Here is an 18,432-nt window from a genome sequence, read left to right on the forward strand (position 1 = left end):
TAATTAAAAGTGTTATTTATATGCTATATTTCATAATTCAGAAGAAACAAGGTATTTTATAAACGATGCAACTGTAGAGCTATTTTTCAGTGATCTTCTACATCATACTGAAATCTAGCGAGTTATAAAATAGCTAGACTTATTCAAGAAAAGGGTTCTCCTTTGTTATGAAAGGAATCCCAGGCAAAAGACAAAGTTTCTGTTGATGATCTCCAAATCCTCCTTTTGGCAAATGACATTGTAGAGCATAGATTTTTTTTAACTTGAGTCTTAAGGTCATTGAGCCTAACTGCCTACTTTTATAAATGAAAAAACTAAAGCCCAGAGAGATTAAGCAGAGCTGTGATTTGACCCCAAATTTACTGACTCCAAAACAATCATTCTGATATCCCCATGCTTTTTGTTATTTTCATCAATACAAGATCACTTCCAAACTTAAAAGAATCTATAGCCATTTGGAAGAATTTCATCCATAGCAATGAAAATGAAAAGATTGCTAAAAGGGAACCAAACTGTGTAATTAAAAAACCAATATTAAAAATGCAAGCAATATTTAAAAAATACTAATAAAAACTCACTTAAAAAATCACAATATTGATCCCATAGAACAGACACAAAGATAATTCTTATAGAATGTTTCATATATTGTAAAATTATCACTATTGGATATTTTGGCTTATTTTTTACCTCACAGGGTTGTTTTGAGGCTTAGATAGATGTAAAGCCCTTGACAAATCTTAAAAGTCTTGTGTAAATATACTTTTGGTTTTTGCTAATTCACACAGCACTTTGTTTTGCAATATATTGATGCATGTACATAATTGTGTGTATGTCTTAACCTCCTGTTGAACAAGAAATTCCATGATAGCAGGGATCCTATTTAATCTAGATTATGGATCTCCCACAATTGGTAGCCCAAGAGTTCTACATATATAGGCACTGAATGTCAAGGATACATTCAGACTTGTGATATATAGCATTCTGAGAAATAGTTGACTTCCTCCGAAAGTTCCTAAATAAATGTAATATCTTTTTCTATAGTCTTTGTTTCAAGGAATGAATAGGTTGTATACTCAAAAAATTTTTGAGCTTCATCCATTTTATTATGGTCCTGAATTTAAAGTTTATGAAGAACATTTGGAACACAGGTAAAATGTTTCATATCTCTAACACTGCCTACCTAGGACACAGCTAAAAACTAGAAACTAGTGTTATGTGCCTCAATCAAAAAAAATCCAAAACAGACTCAAAAAACAAAACCTAGTTATTCTAACTTTGCTACCAAAGTATTCTAAAAAGAATTGGAGTATCTAGTTTCTAAGGCCAGAGTAGATTCAAAGTAGAAGATTAAAAGAAGTGAATATTTCATAATAGCTAGTAGAATAAACACATTTCCAACAATAGTAGAAGAAGAAGAAAAACATAAGGTGCAGGCAAAATAATAGAAGTGAACAAAGACTCCTGAGACCTCATACTATAAGGTCAATAAACTCTATTCACTTGAGTAGATTGAAAATATAATTATATTACAACATAATAGTTACTGATCCTCAAAATAATGACTGTATGCATTAAGAATTGGGAGAGAACTTGAGATGCCATATAGTCCAACTCATACCTAAGAATCCTTCCTACAGCATCACTGACAAGAGATTGTCTGGCCTTTGTATGCTGTATTCAAATGAGGGTAAAAATCTACTACTTCCTAAGGTTCCCCTTGGTTACCTCTAGATGTTAGGAAATTTATACTTGTGTTCAGCATTCGTCCTCTTTTCTGTAATTTCCACATGTTTTCTTCTTTTTTTTGCCCTCTGGAGCTAAATAGAAAAAAATGTAAACCCTCTTTGACATGGAATGTTTAAAGACAGCTACTATTTTTTCCTTAAACATTTTCTTCTCCTAGCTAAATATCTCTATTTTCTTTAACCCATACTTGTATGGTATAATTTAAAGGTTTTTCCACATCTTACTCAGCCTTCTTCATATAATCTTCAATTAGTCAAGTCTCTTGAAATATATCTAGAATTTAATGCAGTACTCCAGATATTGTCTAGCTAGCACTAAAGAGAGACTAAGACCACCTTTGTTTCAGACATTACACAGTCTAGGATTGCATTGGGGTTTTTTGTCTTGTCACTGTACTTTTGGAAATTTTTGTTCTATTCCATATGAACCAGGTTTCTTATAAGCTTGTCCTTTTTCCAGCCAATTTTTTTTAAGCCTCTATGCAGGGCTTGATGTTTATTCTTGTAAAATTTAATCTTTTTTTGACCCTCCAGCTTCCTTTCTCTTAGGATCAGCTTCTTTGAAACTTGTTACTTTTTTGTTTTTGTTGTAGTTTTTTAGCCCCTCCAACAACAGTTACTTGCCCTTTTTTTAAACCAGGTTGATAGGCATGAGCTAGAAGCTCTGAGTTGTTTAACTTACATTTCTCTAATTATATGTGGTTTAAATAATTTTTTCATGTAGTTTTTGATCTCTTTGATTTCTTCCCTTGAAAATTGCCTGTTCCTATCATTTAAGCATTTATTGGGGAAATTTATTGGGCTCTTTACAAATTTGAATCTGTTCCTTATGTAGTATAGCTATGAAACCTTTGTCAGAAAATGTGTTTGTCTTTTAATACTCTAACCCAGGGGCGGGGAACCTGCAGCCTTTGGCCTTCTAGATCCTGGGGGCGGGGGGAGGAGGGCAGCCTTTTGACAGAGTACAGGTTTTACTAAGCAAATTCTGTTTTTAAAGGGATTTGTTCTGTGACGTTTGGATTCAATCAAAGGACTGTACTTGAGGGCCTAGAGGGCAACATGTGGCCTTGAGACCCACAGGTTCCCCACCTGTGCTCTAGTCTAAGGGAAAAATGTAAACTTTAAAGAATTAAACCGGGGTGGCTAGGTGGTGCAGTGAATAGAGCACCAGCCCTAGAGTCAGGAGGACCTGAGTTCAAATGTGGCCTCAGACACTTAACACTTACTAGCCATGTGACCTTGGGCAAGTCACTTAACCCCAATTGCCCTGCCCTCCCCCCTCCAAAAAAAAAGTTAAACCATTCAGCTTCTCTGAAGACTTAATTATGTAGAACATTCCTAGTGGGTATCAGTTGTACAATACTGTGTGTATATACAATACATAGTGTGTATACAAGATGTTCCAAGAGTTTTTGCATAGTTTAAACTTTAATAGTCTAAACCTCTATTCAGTTTCAGCTATTGGAGTCTAAAACTGCACTAAGACTTTTGGGGTATGTTGTATAACAAATATGTATATCTAAAAAATAACTCACATTCTAATAGTGCTTTTCTCATAACCCAAGAGGTAGGTAGTTCAAGCTTCATTATCTATTTTATAGTCAAAGGAAATATGCTTTTAGAGGCTGTGGCTTCAGTAGTCATACTATTAGCTAAGTGTCAAAGCAAACAGGCTTTTTCTGACTCCATGTTTAGTACTCTATTGTACTATTTCAATGTAATTATAAGGACACGTTTAACATTAAGTATTTTTAATGTACAGTCATTTAAATTCAGTTGTTAAATGTAGAAATCTTATTTACTGTCATGACAGAATATGCATTTAAGTGCTTTCTTGTAGTGATCACATAGATACTGAAATGGTGCCCATAACCTAAGTTTTTAATTTTTTTAACATTATAAACTTAATATAAGCTCATATCTTTCTAAGAAAAATGTATTTTTTATAACTCACTAATTTTAACATGATGAATAGTCTTAAAATTTCTCTTTGTTAAAAGGGGCTCATTATTTTAGTGATCCATGTAATAGTTGAGCAGTTTTTCCATTTCATAATCTGGATCTTTTTCATTAGATCAGGAAAGTGTTTAAAACACTGAAATTTTATTTGCATAAAGCAAAATGTGGGAGTGGTATGTCAACTATATTATAATTATGTTATAATACAAAGTCTTCAGTTTTAATCTTAATATGCTTCTGGTAACGATATCATAAATTATATCATTATAAAATAGATTGTTTTCCAGTAGAAACTATATTATAATGGGGAGGGAAGAGATGTTTGTGTTTTGACTTGAAGGATTCATATCAAATGACTAATGTAGTCAACAGTATAAAAAGGAAAGATGAAACAATTTTAAACTTTGAACAATTCAAAGTAGTAGAATTATATAGTAAGTACTACAAAATGGATGTGATAAAATATATTGTAGGAAGTCAGGAAACAAATATTGATTAGTGATATACTATGTGCTAGGTACCGAGCTGAGCACTTTAATGAATGTTCTCTTATTTGATCCTCACAACAGCACTAGGAAATGGGTGCTGTTACTCTCCTTATCTTACAATTGAGGAAACTGAGGCAGACAAAAAATAAATTTCTTGGCCAGGATCACACTTAAAGAGTCTAAGGCCATATTTTAATTGAGGTCTTCCTGAGTCCAGGACCAGTGCTATTACTCATTGTGCCACCTAGGTGCTACTATATTGTGGGCTTCAATAAAAATAACATATGTACCACATATAGAAAGTAGAACTTAGCTGTTTTAGATTTGGACTCATCTAAGACAATTCTTCAGTAATTTTGACCGCTTTCTTAGAATTTAGAAGGAAAGATTTAGTAGGCTAAATTAAAGATTGCCCATATATCTTTTTCTTTTTTATTTTTTTTTTAAAGCAGTCGGGGTTAAGTAACTTGCTCAAGGTTACACGGCCAGTTATTTTTGTGTGGGTGCCGTGTATCTGAGGCCAGAACCGATCCCAGGTCTCCTGACGCTGGGGCCGGCACTCTTACTCAATGCGCCTCCTGGCCGCCCCTAAGTAATTGGGGTTAAGTAACTTGCTCAAGGTTACATGGCCAGTTATTTTGTGTGGGTGTTAAGTGTCTGAGGCCAGAACTGAACCCAGGTCTCCTTACTCTGGGGCCAGCGCTCTTACTCACATATATCTTTTTCTTAAAAAAAAAAATTTCAAAATCATTCCATAGATATTTGAACTGTATTTAGCGTTGATTTCTTTCTTCTTTTCTTTCTTTGTCCTTTCTTCTAACAAATAAATATAATCATAGTATCTAAGAGGATATGTTAAGGACTTTAAAATGTGAAGGTTTAGAAAGATTTTCTCAAATACTGTATTCTTATTCATCTACTCTTTATAATTTTCCCCTGCCCCCTACATTTCTTACTCTAAACACAACTCTCACCAAAAACCAACTTCATCAAAAATACATGGTGCATCAGAACCTGCTTTCAATACACAAGTAAGTTAGGAAAGAATAGCTGAAGATTGATTTTATGTAGTTAATTAAAATCAAATTACCAATTAACTGATATATGTATAAAGTATGCTTATTTTGCTTTTGTCCAGTTCACCATACTAATTGTCTCAGAATTTTATAGTACCAGCTTGTAGAACTTTCTTTTTATTCTTCCTCTTGCTTCTGAATCACTGCCTACCTCCAACAGTTAGTTCTGTGCTGATGAAGCCATTAAATGATAGGTAAAAGCAAAACGTAGAAATAGATGAGTGATACAGTATTGAATAAATATAGAGATAAAAAGTGAAACATAAAATGCCTACATTTTAAAATTTTATTCATTCTTTTTTTCTGAAAAATTATAGGGGATGGAGTATTAGATCTCTCTACAAAGAAAACCAGCACAAGATCCGAAGAGTCCTCAACATGTGATCCATCTTCTGAAAATTCTATGTCTGGGTAAGCCACACCTAGGAAATAATTATTAGTTGATGCAAAAATACATACTGGAAGACAGAGTTTTATGATATATTGAGCATACTTATACACATTATACATCGTTTTTCTTCAGAATTTTTACCACTCATAAATGTCTATATCACACCTTTCATTTGTCTTTTTCTTTCTTTCTTTCTTTTTTTTTTTACTCTTTCTGTTAAAGAAAAGTTATCAGAACAATCACCAAACTTTAGTTCATGTTGCTAAAATGCGAGTTTAATCACAGAATGCAAACTAAGAAGCAGGACTGCAAAAGATAATTTCAGTTACTTCAAGAATTTATTTAGGAAACATTTTGAGCAGACCATTTAACTTCAATACTTAAATTTTTAAAATAACATGAACAAGTTTTAAAAGTGCTGTATTTAATAATTCTTAATGAAAAAAATAACTCATAGTATTGATTTTTATTCTTCCTTAGGTATGTGGTGGTGGCAAAACTGCTTGGTATATATACTCAGCAGTGACCATAAAAAGTTATTTTATGTATTGAAAGCTACCATTAAATTAATTCAGATAAATAACCATTAATGAAATGCTGTTCTATTAGATATTGTTATAATTCGTGTATCTTCTCATTTTATTAGCTATGGCAGGACCCTTTTATCACCTATACATATTAGAGAATAATTTGTTCCACCTAAGAATATCAGGCATTTTTGAGTCATAAGATGCATTAAACCTTTTGTATGAATTTGAAGTTTTACAATGATACATTAGTTAGAAGAAAAATAAATAGATATTAAAAATATCTAAAACTGGGTTTTATTATCCAAGTATATGGTTATGGTTAAGTATAGAATTTTTTAAGTTTTTAGATATAGAAAACTTAGTCTTGTGGAAGTGTGGGATGTTTGTGTTTGGTAATGTTCCTATAAATTTCCTATAAAGGGGTTGACTCTTTTATTACTTGTTTAGCGGTAACGTCACGTTTCTACTAACAAAAGCTCCTTTAGGATTTGGGTATTTTTAATAATGGAACACTAATTGTATAAATTATTATCAGTGTTGCTCTGCAAGCATCTATCAGAGGGAATAGCAACAACATGAGAATATTATGTATTTACTGAGTTAGGACTTTAAGTTCTTGGAAGGTCTGCCCGTAGAGACCGCTGTATGATTGACACATTGTCCTACCAGGACTATAGCATTTGTTATGATAAGGAGTAACTACCACGTCTCAAAGACTTTAAAGTGTCAGAAGCAGTGATGTTACCTAAGCAAGGAGTATAATAAAGGAGTGGACCCTCCCCTTCCATAGCTGTGTGAGAGTCTCTCATGCATCAGTTTACCATCGTTTCATTCCATCCATCCAGGAGACTACACAGAGACAGAGAGGACTATGTGGAAAGAAGTGCTGAGTTTGCAGATGGTTTGCTCTCAAAAGCTTTGAAAGACATTCAGTCTGGAGCATTGGACATAAATAAAGCAGGCATACTTTATGGCATACCTCAAAAAACTTTACTTCTCCACTTAGAAGCCTTACCAGCAGGAAAGCCTGCATCTTTTAAAAACAAAACTCGAGATTTCAATGATAGTTACTCATATAAAGACAGTAAAGAAACTTGTGCAGTGCTGCAAAAAGTAGCCTTATGGGCAAGAGCTCAAGCAGAGCGCACAGAAAAAAGTAAACTCAATCTACTTGAAACCTCAGAATTAAAATTCCCAACAGCTTCCAGTTACCTCCACCAGTTAACTCTACAGAGAATGGTCACTCAATTTAAAGAAAAAAATGAAAGCCTTCAGTATGAAACTTCAAGTCCTACTGTACAGTTAAAAATTCCTCAGCTACGAGTAAGTTCTGTTTCAAAACCACAACCTGATGGTTCTGGTCTTCTGGATGTTATGTATCAAGTTTCCAAAACCTCTTCAGTCTTAGAAGGATCAGCTCTTCAAAAACTGAAAAATATACTCCCTAAACAGAACAAAATAGAATGTTCTGGGCCTGTAACTCACTCAAATGTTGACTCTTACTTTCTACATGGGGACCTCTCTCCTTTGTGTCTTAATTCTAAAAATGGAACAGTTGATGGAAACTCTGAAAATACAGAAGATGGATTGGATCGCAAAGATAATAAGCAGCCTAGGAAAAAACGTGGCCGCTATCGGCAGTATGATCATGAAATAATGGAAGAGGCTATTGCAATGGTAATGAGTGGAAAAATGAGTGTTTCCAAAGCACAAGGAATTTATGGGGTACCTCACAGCACTTTAGAATACAAGGTAAAAGAAAGATCTGGAACACTGAAGACTCCGCCGAAGAAGAAACTCCGATTACCGGACACTGGGTTATTTAATATGACAGATTCAGGGACTGGCAGCTGCAAAAATAGCAGCAAGCCTGTGTAGATTACTTGTTAGCAAAATGATGTGTGTGGATGTGTGTGTGTGTGCATGTGTGTGTGCACACAGGGGTGTGTGTGTGTGTGTGTGTGTTTGTATACACGTGTGGGAATTACATATGCTCACTTTGACAGGAGACATGAAATTTTACAGTTCAAAAACCACATACATGCCTTTTTGAAAAAAAAGTTTTATTCAGGGTTTTCACTGTGGACAGAATTATAGAGTTCCTCACTTAATTCTGATAGTTTCTATTTAATCCTTGTATAAATAGGTAAAAAAAAAATTCAGGTTTTCTTTAGTAGTCAATAGCATAAAACGTTGTGGGAAAACGAGTAAATGTCATGTGAAGCATTATTTTTATTGGTGAAGGACCACCCCAGCCATTCAGTTAAACCATCTTATTATGGAAATAAATGATTAATGGTTTATAAACATTTTACGTAACAATATTTACAGTTATTATAAGCACCTCAAGTAAATCAAAGGAAATTTTTTAAAAAGAAAAAAACTTCTATCCATACAAGGAAAAATGGATGCATGCAGTATTAGTACACTACAGTACATTCTGTAGAACACAAAATACATTTAAAGCATCCACTAAAAATATAAAAGAAAACTTAAATGTATGTTTTAATAGGCAAAACAGGACATTTATAATTTACTGTTGGTTTAGCAAGAAATTGGGGTTTACAAAATATATACTTAAAAGAACTGACAAATACAGTTAACCCCAAGAAGTTCGAGAATCCTTTTAATATAAGATGGAATACTAAGGACATATAATAATTTAATTATTAAAATGACTTAATTTTCTTTTTAGTTTGAAAAATAAGCTAACTTGTAAGGTTAGAGAAGAAAGGTTGAATGCAACTTAGAGCATGTTTATAATGTGCAGAGAAGTTTGAGAATGGTAATTTTTGGTTTAAACGTGCTGGTTAGTTGATGTTATGACTACTTTTAAATTTAATTTAAGGATTGTGTCACACTCCTACTATTGAAAAAACCTCACTGTAACTTTAAATGTATTTGCTGCTGTGACATTTCAAAACATTTTCAGTTTATCAAAATGAATAACAGATTTTCATTTTGGTGGGCGATACATTTTCATTTTGCTAATAACCAAATTTGCAGTTTGTTCAGGGTCTTGAATAGAATTACAGATATTAAACACTGAAGCTGTTTTGAACTTTCATTAATGTAAACTCCTAATTAATTGGGTAGTTAGAAGTTGGGTAGTACATTTTACCTTTTATTAGATACTAGGAGAGACCAGTTACCTTCATATAGCAGTTTTTTTTTTTTTTAAGTATCCATGTTGGATTTTAAAGGAATATGCAGTTTGGGTAATGTGTTATAAAAGCAAATCCCTGCATGAAAAGAGTAGAGATTTTCTTATATAACTTCAGTCCTGAACTAATGTCCTTTTTCTGTGTTAAGATTCAGGTTTAGATGACTTTTCTAATACAGTTTTCCTAAGTCCAAAAGCAGGGCTTTTAAGTGACTTTTAAAGAAATGTACCTACTCAAATACTTGGATTTTTACACTTGTGTTTGTGAAGGTTAATGCTCACATGTATAGTAATACTTGAGTATTCAGTCATTAACCTTAAAAACTGCTCCTATATTTTAAAGTAACAAATGAGAAAATAAATGGCACAACCAAGTTGTTAGTTCTTTGGTCTCTTAGGTCTATATTGAACCCTCTTCAACTATTGTTACCTATAGAATAGGTAATAGGATATGAATCCTTACATACTTTTTTTTTAAAGGAAATGCTATACCTAATAGATTACAAAACAGCAGATGTCAGGGTCATCTTTCTTTTTAAAGAATTAAGCCATATTTTGTGAGGGCCAGAACGATGAGCGATTATTTAATATATCCCCTCCCATTGCAAAAACAAGTTGAAAGTAAAATAAAAGTTTCAATTTTGTGACCTCTTTATATAGAATTTTACTTGCAAAACTTTGGGGACTTGAATGCGTTGCCTAATATTTATATTGTACTGACCTTTTTTATTCCTCACACTATATTTACATTAAATAAATTGATTGAGAAGTTTATAGTAAAGGGAAGAGATGCAGTACACTTTTTATATCATTTAAAAGATGACCTGACCAAAAATTGACAGGATTCATAAAATCAGGGATCATTTTACTATTGACTTCACAGTGATCAGTAGTTTTATAGGTAATATTATAGTTAATTTGCAGCATTTTAGTACTTGCATTATTTATTTTTGGTCAGATATAGTATATTAAAATATTTTTTGATAGTCTATAGATAATGATCAACCCATAACCGTTTTAAAAGAAGCAAAATGTGTTTGTTTCTGATTATTGGGCTAACCTCTGATTTTACAAACAAGGAAAGGCAGGGAAATTTATGGGTTCCCCTTCTCCCCAGTGTATTCCATTAAAATGTTCTTTATGTTATATGTTTGAACTACTTTATAATTCAGTTACCAGTCACTACTTATTAATTGACAATTTTCTGAAAAATCCAGTTTCAGCAGACCTTTAAATGAAGGTGAAAGCAACCTCTGTGTGCTTTCTACTTATTTGAATGTTTCTCAAGTATTTTATATTAAAAAGAAAAAAAAAACAAAAACAAAAAACAGTGCCTCTGTTTTTAGAACTACTGCTCAGTAAAGTTGTTTAAACCATTTCTGGTAGCTAATGACAATTTTATATTAAATTGTATACTAACTTTAGTGAGACTGATTTTTTTAGTTGTTTACAGTACAAATACTTGTATTTGTTTTTTAATTGCAGTATTTCCATTGTCGCAGTAATTAGTAAAACTCTGTGGCTGCCTTGATTTTGACAGATTTTGTTAATATAAACTGATTTTTAGGCAATTAGTTATATTTATGCATAAATCAATTGCACTATAATTCATGAATTATTTATTACAATATTTTCTAATGAATTCCATGTATCTGTCTTGTGTTGTAAATGTACTGTAATTCTGTTCCTTCTTTGTGTTGTTATATACCTAAATCTGATTGTATGAATTTTAATTGTTCAGTTAACGTGTTTCTAGGTTGTAATTTGTAGTAAAGCACTTCAATGCTTTTGCACATAAATTTACAACACTGGTGTGTGATTGATTTGCTCATTCAGTAAAAAAGAAGAGAAAAAATGACTACATTGTTGTATTTGACTCACTTCTAGGGAACAGTTTTACTAAAGCTAATAAAAATAAGTTTTCTTACTAGAACTACTTCAACAAGAACTTAACTACTTGTAGTATACAGAATAAATAGTAACAGTAAATAAAGATTATTAAGTGTTTTCGTTGATAACTGAAAAATATTCAAGTAAAAATTCATGTACCAAAAGAATCCCCCCCCCCAAAAAAAAAAGCTAAAAGAGAAGAAGTTTGTATGGGAAAAATATTTGATAATATTTCACATCATCATTTAAGAATAAATTCTTTCTTTTAGGTTTTCATGTTTCTCAAATTAGTTTCTTTGATATGCCAATATCAAAGAAACTATACAAAGAAGAGTCTATGTATAAATAAGTAATTTGTACTATTCTATTTATTTTAGGAAATTACATTTTTAAGGGAAAGATTAAACAAGAAAGCATCCCATTTTTTAAACTGTTTAGTTTGCCTTTGAAAAGCCAAAAAAGAGTTTGTTACATGAACATCTTTAAATATTTTTTGAATACTCATTAAGTGAAATAAAAAACCTTGTTATTTTTATCTTCTACTTGATTTTAATAGTATCTAACCATTTAAAAAACTAGTACCCCAGAAGACATTAAAGGAATTCATTGAAATCTAATATAAAGCATTTTCCTAGGAAAACATAGTCAGTTCTCTGCATTAATCAGTTACCTGTATTTTATATACTGTATACACATACAGACATACTTATTTACATATACATACATTTTTTAAAACTGTATGAATTAATGTAGTTGTACATCTCCAGTTTTGCTAATTTGTGAGATATAAAAATCAGACATCACTTGTCCAGAGTTAATATTTTAATTTTCTTCTACATTTTCTGCAATGTATATCATTATATATAGTTGTCTGGTAATGAAACTTTGGTGACAGTGCCATTATTACAAACTGCACAGTTTGATATTTACCCATAATTATGTTTAAACAGGTCAGGTTTCCCAGTATCAAATTATTTCCCCCAAGGAAGCGGACAGTTTCAATGTATTTGCTTAGTTATGATATAATTCTTCCCACTTTGATATCAGTTTGTCATAGATAGTAAATAAATTCACACCAGCATGAAAAGTTTAGTGAGTACTAAAAATTCATTTAAAAAAAAAAAGACATTTCATCAGTTTGTTGAAGCATCTTTTCTACATTTATGATAGAAATAAAATGTATTTTAGATTAAACATTTTAATCTACCTGTATCTGTCAGGCATAATGTGGGTATAATGGGCAAATAATAAATGTTTACATTTAACGTCATTTTAATACACATTAATAAATATGTGTAATTATACTTAGACATATTCACAATATCCCTCAATAGAAATATATACCTAGATATTAAACTTAAGGATATACTTTAACTTATCAGCAAATCTACATCTTAATTAAAAGTTCCACAAAATGGGCTTTAAAAATAAAAAGTAAGATACCTAGCATAAGTGAAAGGCTAGTTTCATGTTCAGAGTTTGGTGATATGTTTAACATAAATACATACTTTTCTGAAACAGAATTCTTTTAATATATTTTGTTCTTCTTGCTACTGGGACTGGGTAAAAAATTATACACATAGACATCTTTATTAGTTGCTATACAACACTGGATCTTATGCTTAATTGAAGATAGATTTTTATTAGTTTCTACCATGAACATTTTTCCAGCATTTATAATTAAATAATTATAGGTAAGTAATATATTTAGTTTTAGTAACTTTATTTCAATTCAAAAAGTTGTTTAACAAAAATATTTTTAAATACTTTCAAAATTTTATTAGGTGAAAATATCTTAGATAAGAACATCTGAGTTTTTTAAGATCCACATTACATATTTTCTTGTAGACTTCTATTTTCATCAATATTTTATTAATGTTACAGTTCTTTATTTTAAAGAAAGATAATATTCTTCTGTATATCTTTCCTTAATTGTACAAAAAAGAATATGGCCCAATAATAGAGTATTAAAATAATTTTAAAATGTCTACCTCATAAAATCTTATAAAGTCATGATAAAGAATTTACCATTAAGGGCTATAAAATAATCGATATATTTGAGAAATTTAATATTCTTCAAATATTAGTATCTATGTGCAGTTACTAATTTTTCTTTTAAAATAGTTTATCATTAAATAATCTCTTGCCATATTACTTCATTGGTTATTATTAGCTTTAATTTACACTGATATGTATAGTTCTAAAATAAGTGAAAAAGTTATATTGTAGATCTAGTAGTATTGGGGGTTTGAAACCCAAAAACCCCCCAAAATATTTTTCATTAATATTAAGATTGTATAGTCCCCATATACTTTTGGTACTTTTGCTGTCATTTATTATTTTTGTTTGATTTTTATTTTTAGTTCAACTCTTGATGCAAAATCAGAGGAAGCTACTAAAATGGAAAAAGGAAAATCAGCATTAAACAAAGTTTTGGAATCATTGTGCACATATCACCAGCAACAAATTTTGACTATGTTGAAATTTCTAATTCAAGAGCAAAATGCTTCTTCACTTTGCAGTTGCAATTCATCACATGCTCTATCTTCAGAATCTCAAAAATCCCTCACTGAAGATGATTTGCATGGTCTGTTCTGTAGTTGTGGTGAATATAGGCTAAGAGAAAGAGGGTGTTTACATAATGAAAAACAAAGCTCTGGCTTAGCACCCCTTTCAGTGTGTATTAAAGATTTTCATTGCTTATCTTGCCAAACTGTAGCTATTGAGCACATTAAGACAGTAGTTAGTAGAGAAATTGCCAACAATTACAATCCCCACAGGTGCTGTTCTAGACTGTTACAAAACTGTAACAATCACTCTACAAGATCAACCTTTTGTACTCCTCTCTCTTTACCTGAAGTATGTGATCTGTCAATCAATATTAAAGATACTAACAGATCTCGGAGTCCTTCACCACCACCATTATCACCCATACAGACTGAAGGATTTGAAAAACTTAAAGATTCAATCTCAGGCATTTCAGCTTTAGAAAACAACAAACTTGAAGCAATTATCAATCAGCCTCCATCTCTCATACCAGCAGAAGACAACAATAGCAATTGTGAACATGATGGTAAAATACGCAAAGCAAACATATCTGATAACTCAGATGACTCTTTGCTCATAGCAGAAGAAAATCATTTTGTAAATCATGAAAAAATTGACAAAGGTGAGAGTACTACAATTTTTCAAGATTTAATGGAGCGAATTAATGAAAAGTTAAAATCAATTGAAACCACAGATATAACAAATCTTGTAAAAGTATCTAGTAGTGATAGTAATACTGAAAATGATCTAAGATTAGGTGATTTAATAACATCTCTTTTGCATAATGCAAAGGCAAGTGATTACAGTTTTATGGAGCTATTGAGTCAACATGATAAAAAAGTAGAAAATAAAATTATACAGACAAGATTCCGGAAGCGTCAGGAAACCTTGTTTGCCATGCATAATTCTCCTGATTCACCTTTGTTTAGAAGGCAGTCTTTACAAATAAAGAGAGAAATTGCTAGCCTTGATGAAAATTTTGCAAGAAAAAAGTCATCTGAAAAAATTTCAAAGAAATTGATACGCAATGATGAGAAAGTATCAATAGATAAAGAATCCTACATTTTAGAAGACTCTGCTTTCCAAAATCCTAAAATCCTTCAAAATTCAAATCATGAAGAAGCATCTACATTTTTGCCAGTATATGAAATACAATCATTGCAACTACCTCTTCATAGTTTGGAAACGAACTCTAGTTTTAACACAGTTTCAGAAAGTTTTGCAGCTACAACACCAGAGAAAATGAGCATAACAAAATCACAGAAAGAATTTATAGCTGAAAAGAAAATACAAAATCATAGAGAAAATCCTAGATTAGAAAATAATCATATTCCTCTGAAGGATGATTTTACTGGACTTTTAAACAGAACAAGGAGAAATATAGTGCCTCCTGGGTGGTATTCTGTATATGTAACAAATAATTTTGTGTTTAAAAAATCTCCCAAAGCCAAGAAGTCTACAGAAAAAGATACCATGAAAGATCTTCAGGCTGATAGATCAAACAGCATAGACATAAATGAAATTGCGAGGAATACAAATTTGCAAGTTGTCGTGGAGCGTCTAGAAGATACTATAAATATGGCCAAAAATACATTGGATAATCAGCCATTATCAGAAGGATATAAAATATCCAGGAAATTGAAAGATGTTCATTGTAAAGACCAAAACACAACTAGAAATTTGAACCTTTGTGTTAGTGAAACACGTAAAGAACAGAGCTTCTTATCACATTCTAAAGTGTCATCCAGTAATAGTAATAAAAGCAATTGTCTTGTGACAGTAGAACATGCAGATGTAATGGATCAAAGACTTGATAGCCTAAAAAAAACCCACTTAGATTTGGGTAGTTTGACTTCACAGACAAGGTCTGAAGTTGTAGAAAATTCTTTCTCCAGTTACTCCAGTCCTATCAAACTCATGTTTCTCTCAGAGGTTAATAGTAGTGATGGAGTCAAATACACTTTAACATCTGTCAGTACTTCCAATGCAAAACTCTGTTCTTTTGAAAAACATCCAACTAGCCTTTCAGTAGGAAAAGAAACTGAAAAAAACAAGAGTCTCCCTGGTGCATATTTTGGTGATTACAGTTGTAATACAGAAAATGACACTTCACAAGAACAAAAACAAGCTAATTGTGTGAAAGAAACTATAGAACCCTGTTCAGCAGATGTAACTGATATGAATAGTTGTAAGCAGCAGGAAGAATGTATAGATAAATCGAACAGTGCTAATGAATCATCTTTAAAAAGAAAACCTGGTAGGCCTAAAAAAATAGGTCCTCAAGTTGTAAAACAGGTTAAGCGACCAATTGGAAGGCCACCAAAACCTAAAGTTGATAAGATAGAAAGCACTATATGCAGAAATGAGTACATCAACAGTGTTGGGAAGAAAAACACAGAATCTCTCATGTCAGGCTTCAGTGAGGGTATTAGTAGAAAAAGTATCACAGTGACTGTTGTTTATGGAAGGTCAAGAAGAATTAAACGGCATGTGTCAGAAGGTAGCTTAGGCAATGCTATAACTTTTAATAATAGTAATACTGATTTTTTACATGAATATAATGGGCTGAAACATAAAGCAGACGAAAGAATGACTGCTGTACCAAGTTTGACTACTGAAAAGGAGATCTTTGCGTCTGGCTACGAACACATTAGACCTATCAAGAACAAATCTGTGTTACCTTACCCTTATAGCAATATTATTCGGACAAGCCAAAAACCTTTGACGGTAATTAGGAAACCTGGTAGACCCGCAAAAGTGAAAATCTCTGGCATATCTGTGACTATTAATAGGGTTTCACCTCAAGAAAGAAAAGTGTGTATAAGCAGCTGTTTGCCTCCCTTAGATCAAGACAGCATGCTAGAAAAAAACCCATCAGAAGAGAAGCTTGAAGACCCGTGCAATGGAGGGAATAAAGCAAAAAGCACCCCAGCTGATTCATCAAAGAATACGGCTTCTCCACTGCCTCTGAGACACTCTGTTAGGGACAGAAAGCCGTCACTGCATTTTTTACATTCACTGGCATCTTCTAATTCATTTGCTTATAGAAACAACTTGCTACGTAAATCATATAAACTACATTTTCAAAAAGCTAAAGATCAAAAAGAAAAATGCAAATACTCAAATATGAAAATAGCGTCCAAAGATACCTCAGGAGCCAGAAATTCAGGTCACACGAAAAAGAATCTCGATGATGGTGAATTCACAACTATTAATGAAGTATCGCTGGATCCTATTTTTTCATCAAGCCCCTCTCTTAGGTGGTGGGCAACTACTACTTCAAATGATTCCTTGTTAGAGGAGCTAAACAATAGATTTGAGCAGATAACTAATGCTTGGGTGCAAGTGAGTGGAAATGAAACAGAAAATTGTCTTCATGAAGCAAGAGGCCACTTAGAAGAGGATGGTAGTTTTAAAGTGTCAAGCCCTTTGGAAACCTGCCTTTTAGAACTTGAAGTCTCACCTGTCAAAATGCTTTTTCAGAAAAAGTGTGACATGAATGAGCTTTGTACCTGGTTTATGCAAACAACAGAAACACAATCTCTTTCACTAGTTAGAAAAGCAAATGCTCGAAATCCTTTGGAAGTAATAAATACCAGAGGAATCAAAGTTGGAAGCAAACAATCTGATCATAATAGTAGCCTTTTCAGAAAGCACTTTAAAAAATTTGCACTATCCTCTCCTTCAAAGTCAGCAGGGAAATTACAGATGTTGCGTAAAATTGTTAGATCTCCAGTCTTAAATGTGAAAAGTAATTTCACACTAGCCAGGTTGAGGAGAACTGAATTTAAGAGACTACAGCATGAAAGATGGAGGCAAGTTAAAAAGCTTCATAACCATGGAACAGTTGATTGGAAATCTAAAAGAAGAAACTTAAGGTTTTTCTGCCAGAACCAGTTTTTAAATAAAACTGCAGGGGGAACAAATGCTGACATCACACTTCAAGGAAAAAACATAGCAGAAAGTCAGCAGTTGGTCTTAGCACCTGAAATCAGGGATGCTTTTTTGCAACAGAAGGTAGAATTGCCTGACTACAGCACACATGCTAGTTTAGAAAGCATTTTAAAATTACACGCTAAAGAGAATGAAACCAATTACAGCCATAAAGATTTTGGAAAAGTATCAAGACAAGGAAAAATGTGTTCAAGTTCTTGGAGGTCAAAAACCTTTAAAGACTGTAGGATATTTTTGAGGAAAATCAATCATATTGAACAAAGAAATCCATTTCAGCTAAACACAATCATTTATTCTCCTGAATCTGTGGAGAGTGGAAGTAATCATCAGACTTATGTTGAAGAAGCAAAACACTGTAACTTAAGATCCCATTCTGCCCGGCAAAATTCTCTTAAAAGGCAATCTGAAGCAATAGAAAAATCTAAAGCAAATAATTCTTCACCTAACACTTTTGCTAGCCAACTTGATGGCAATAAATTAGACAAACATATTAAATTTGATAAGAATGTTTCTGATAGTTCTGAAGTTCTTAGTAAATTGAACAAAAGAAAAAGACCCTCATGGAAGACCACTGAAATGTCAACAAAAAGACATAAGCGACAATCTTGTAACAGTGGACAAATGGCAAACTATTATTCAAAATATCAACTAGGTAAGTTTTTCTCTCCCTGATTATAAAATTTCATTGT

At 32.3% G+C, this 18,432-nt stretch overlaps 1 protein-coding gene across 5 annotated transcripts in view; it reads left to right on the top strand.

Moving 5' to 3' along the window:
• Positions 1 to 18,432, top strand: part of LCORL (ligand dependent nuclear receptor corepressor like) — a 168,964-nt gene that overhangs the window by 113,258 nt on the left and 37,274 nt on the right. For 4 of the 5 annotated variants that reach the window (XM_069069151.1, XM_069069157.1, XM_069069165.1 and 1 more), the window contains 2 exons: positions 5,586 to 5,679; positions 13,606 to 18,395. In XM_069069151.1, the coding sequence (XP_068925252.1) occupies positions 5,586 to 5,679; positions 13,606 to 18,395 (4,884 nt within the window). Of the gene's footprint in view, positions 1 to 5,585; positions 5,680 to 7,034; positions 11,211 to 13,605; positions 18,396 to 18,432 lie in introns of those variants that run through there. The other variant, XM_069069171.1, reaches the window with a different exon arrangement.

This window comes from Petaurus breviceps, unplaced genomic scaffold (genome assembly GCF_028583685.1).
Source record: "Petaurus breviceps papuanus isolate PSGF00001 unplaced genomic scaffold, PetGlider_PUasm1.0 140, whole genome shotgun sequence".
In the NCBI taxonomy this organism is placed as follows: Eukaryota; Metazoa; Chordata; class Mammalia; order Diprotodontia; family Petauridae; genus Petaurus; species Petaurus breviceps.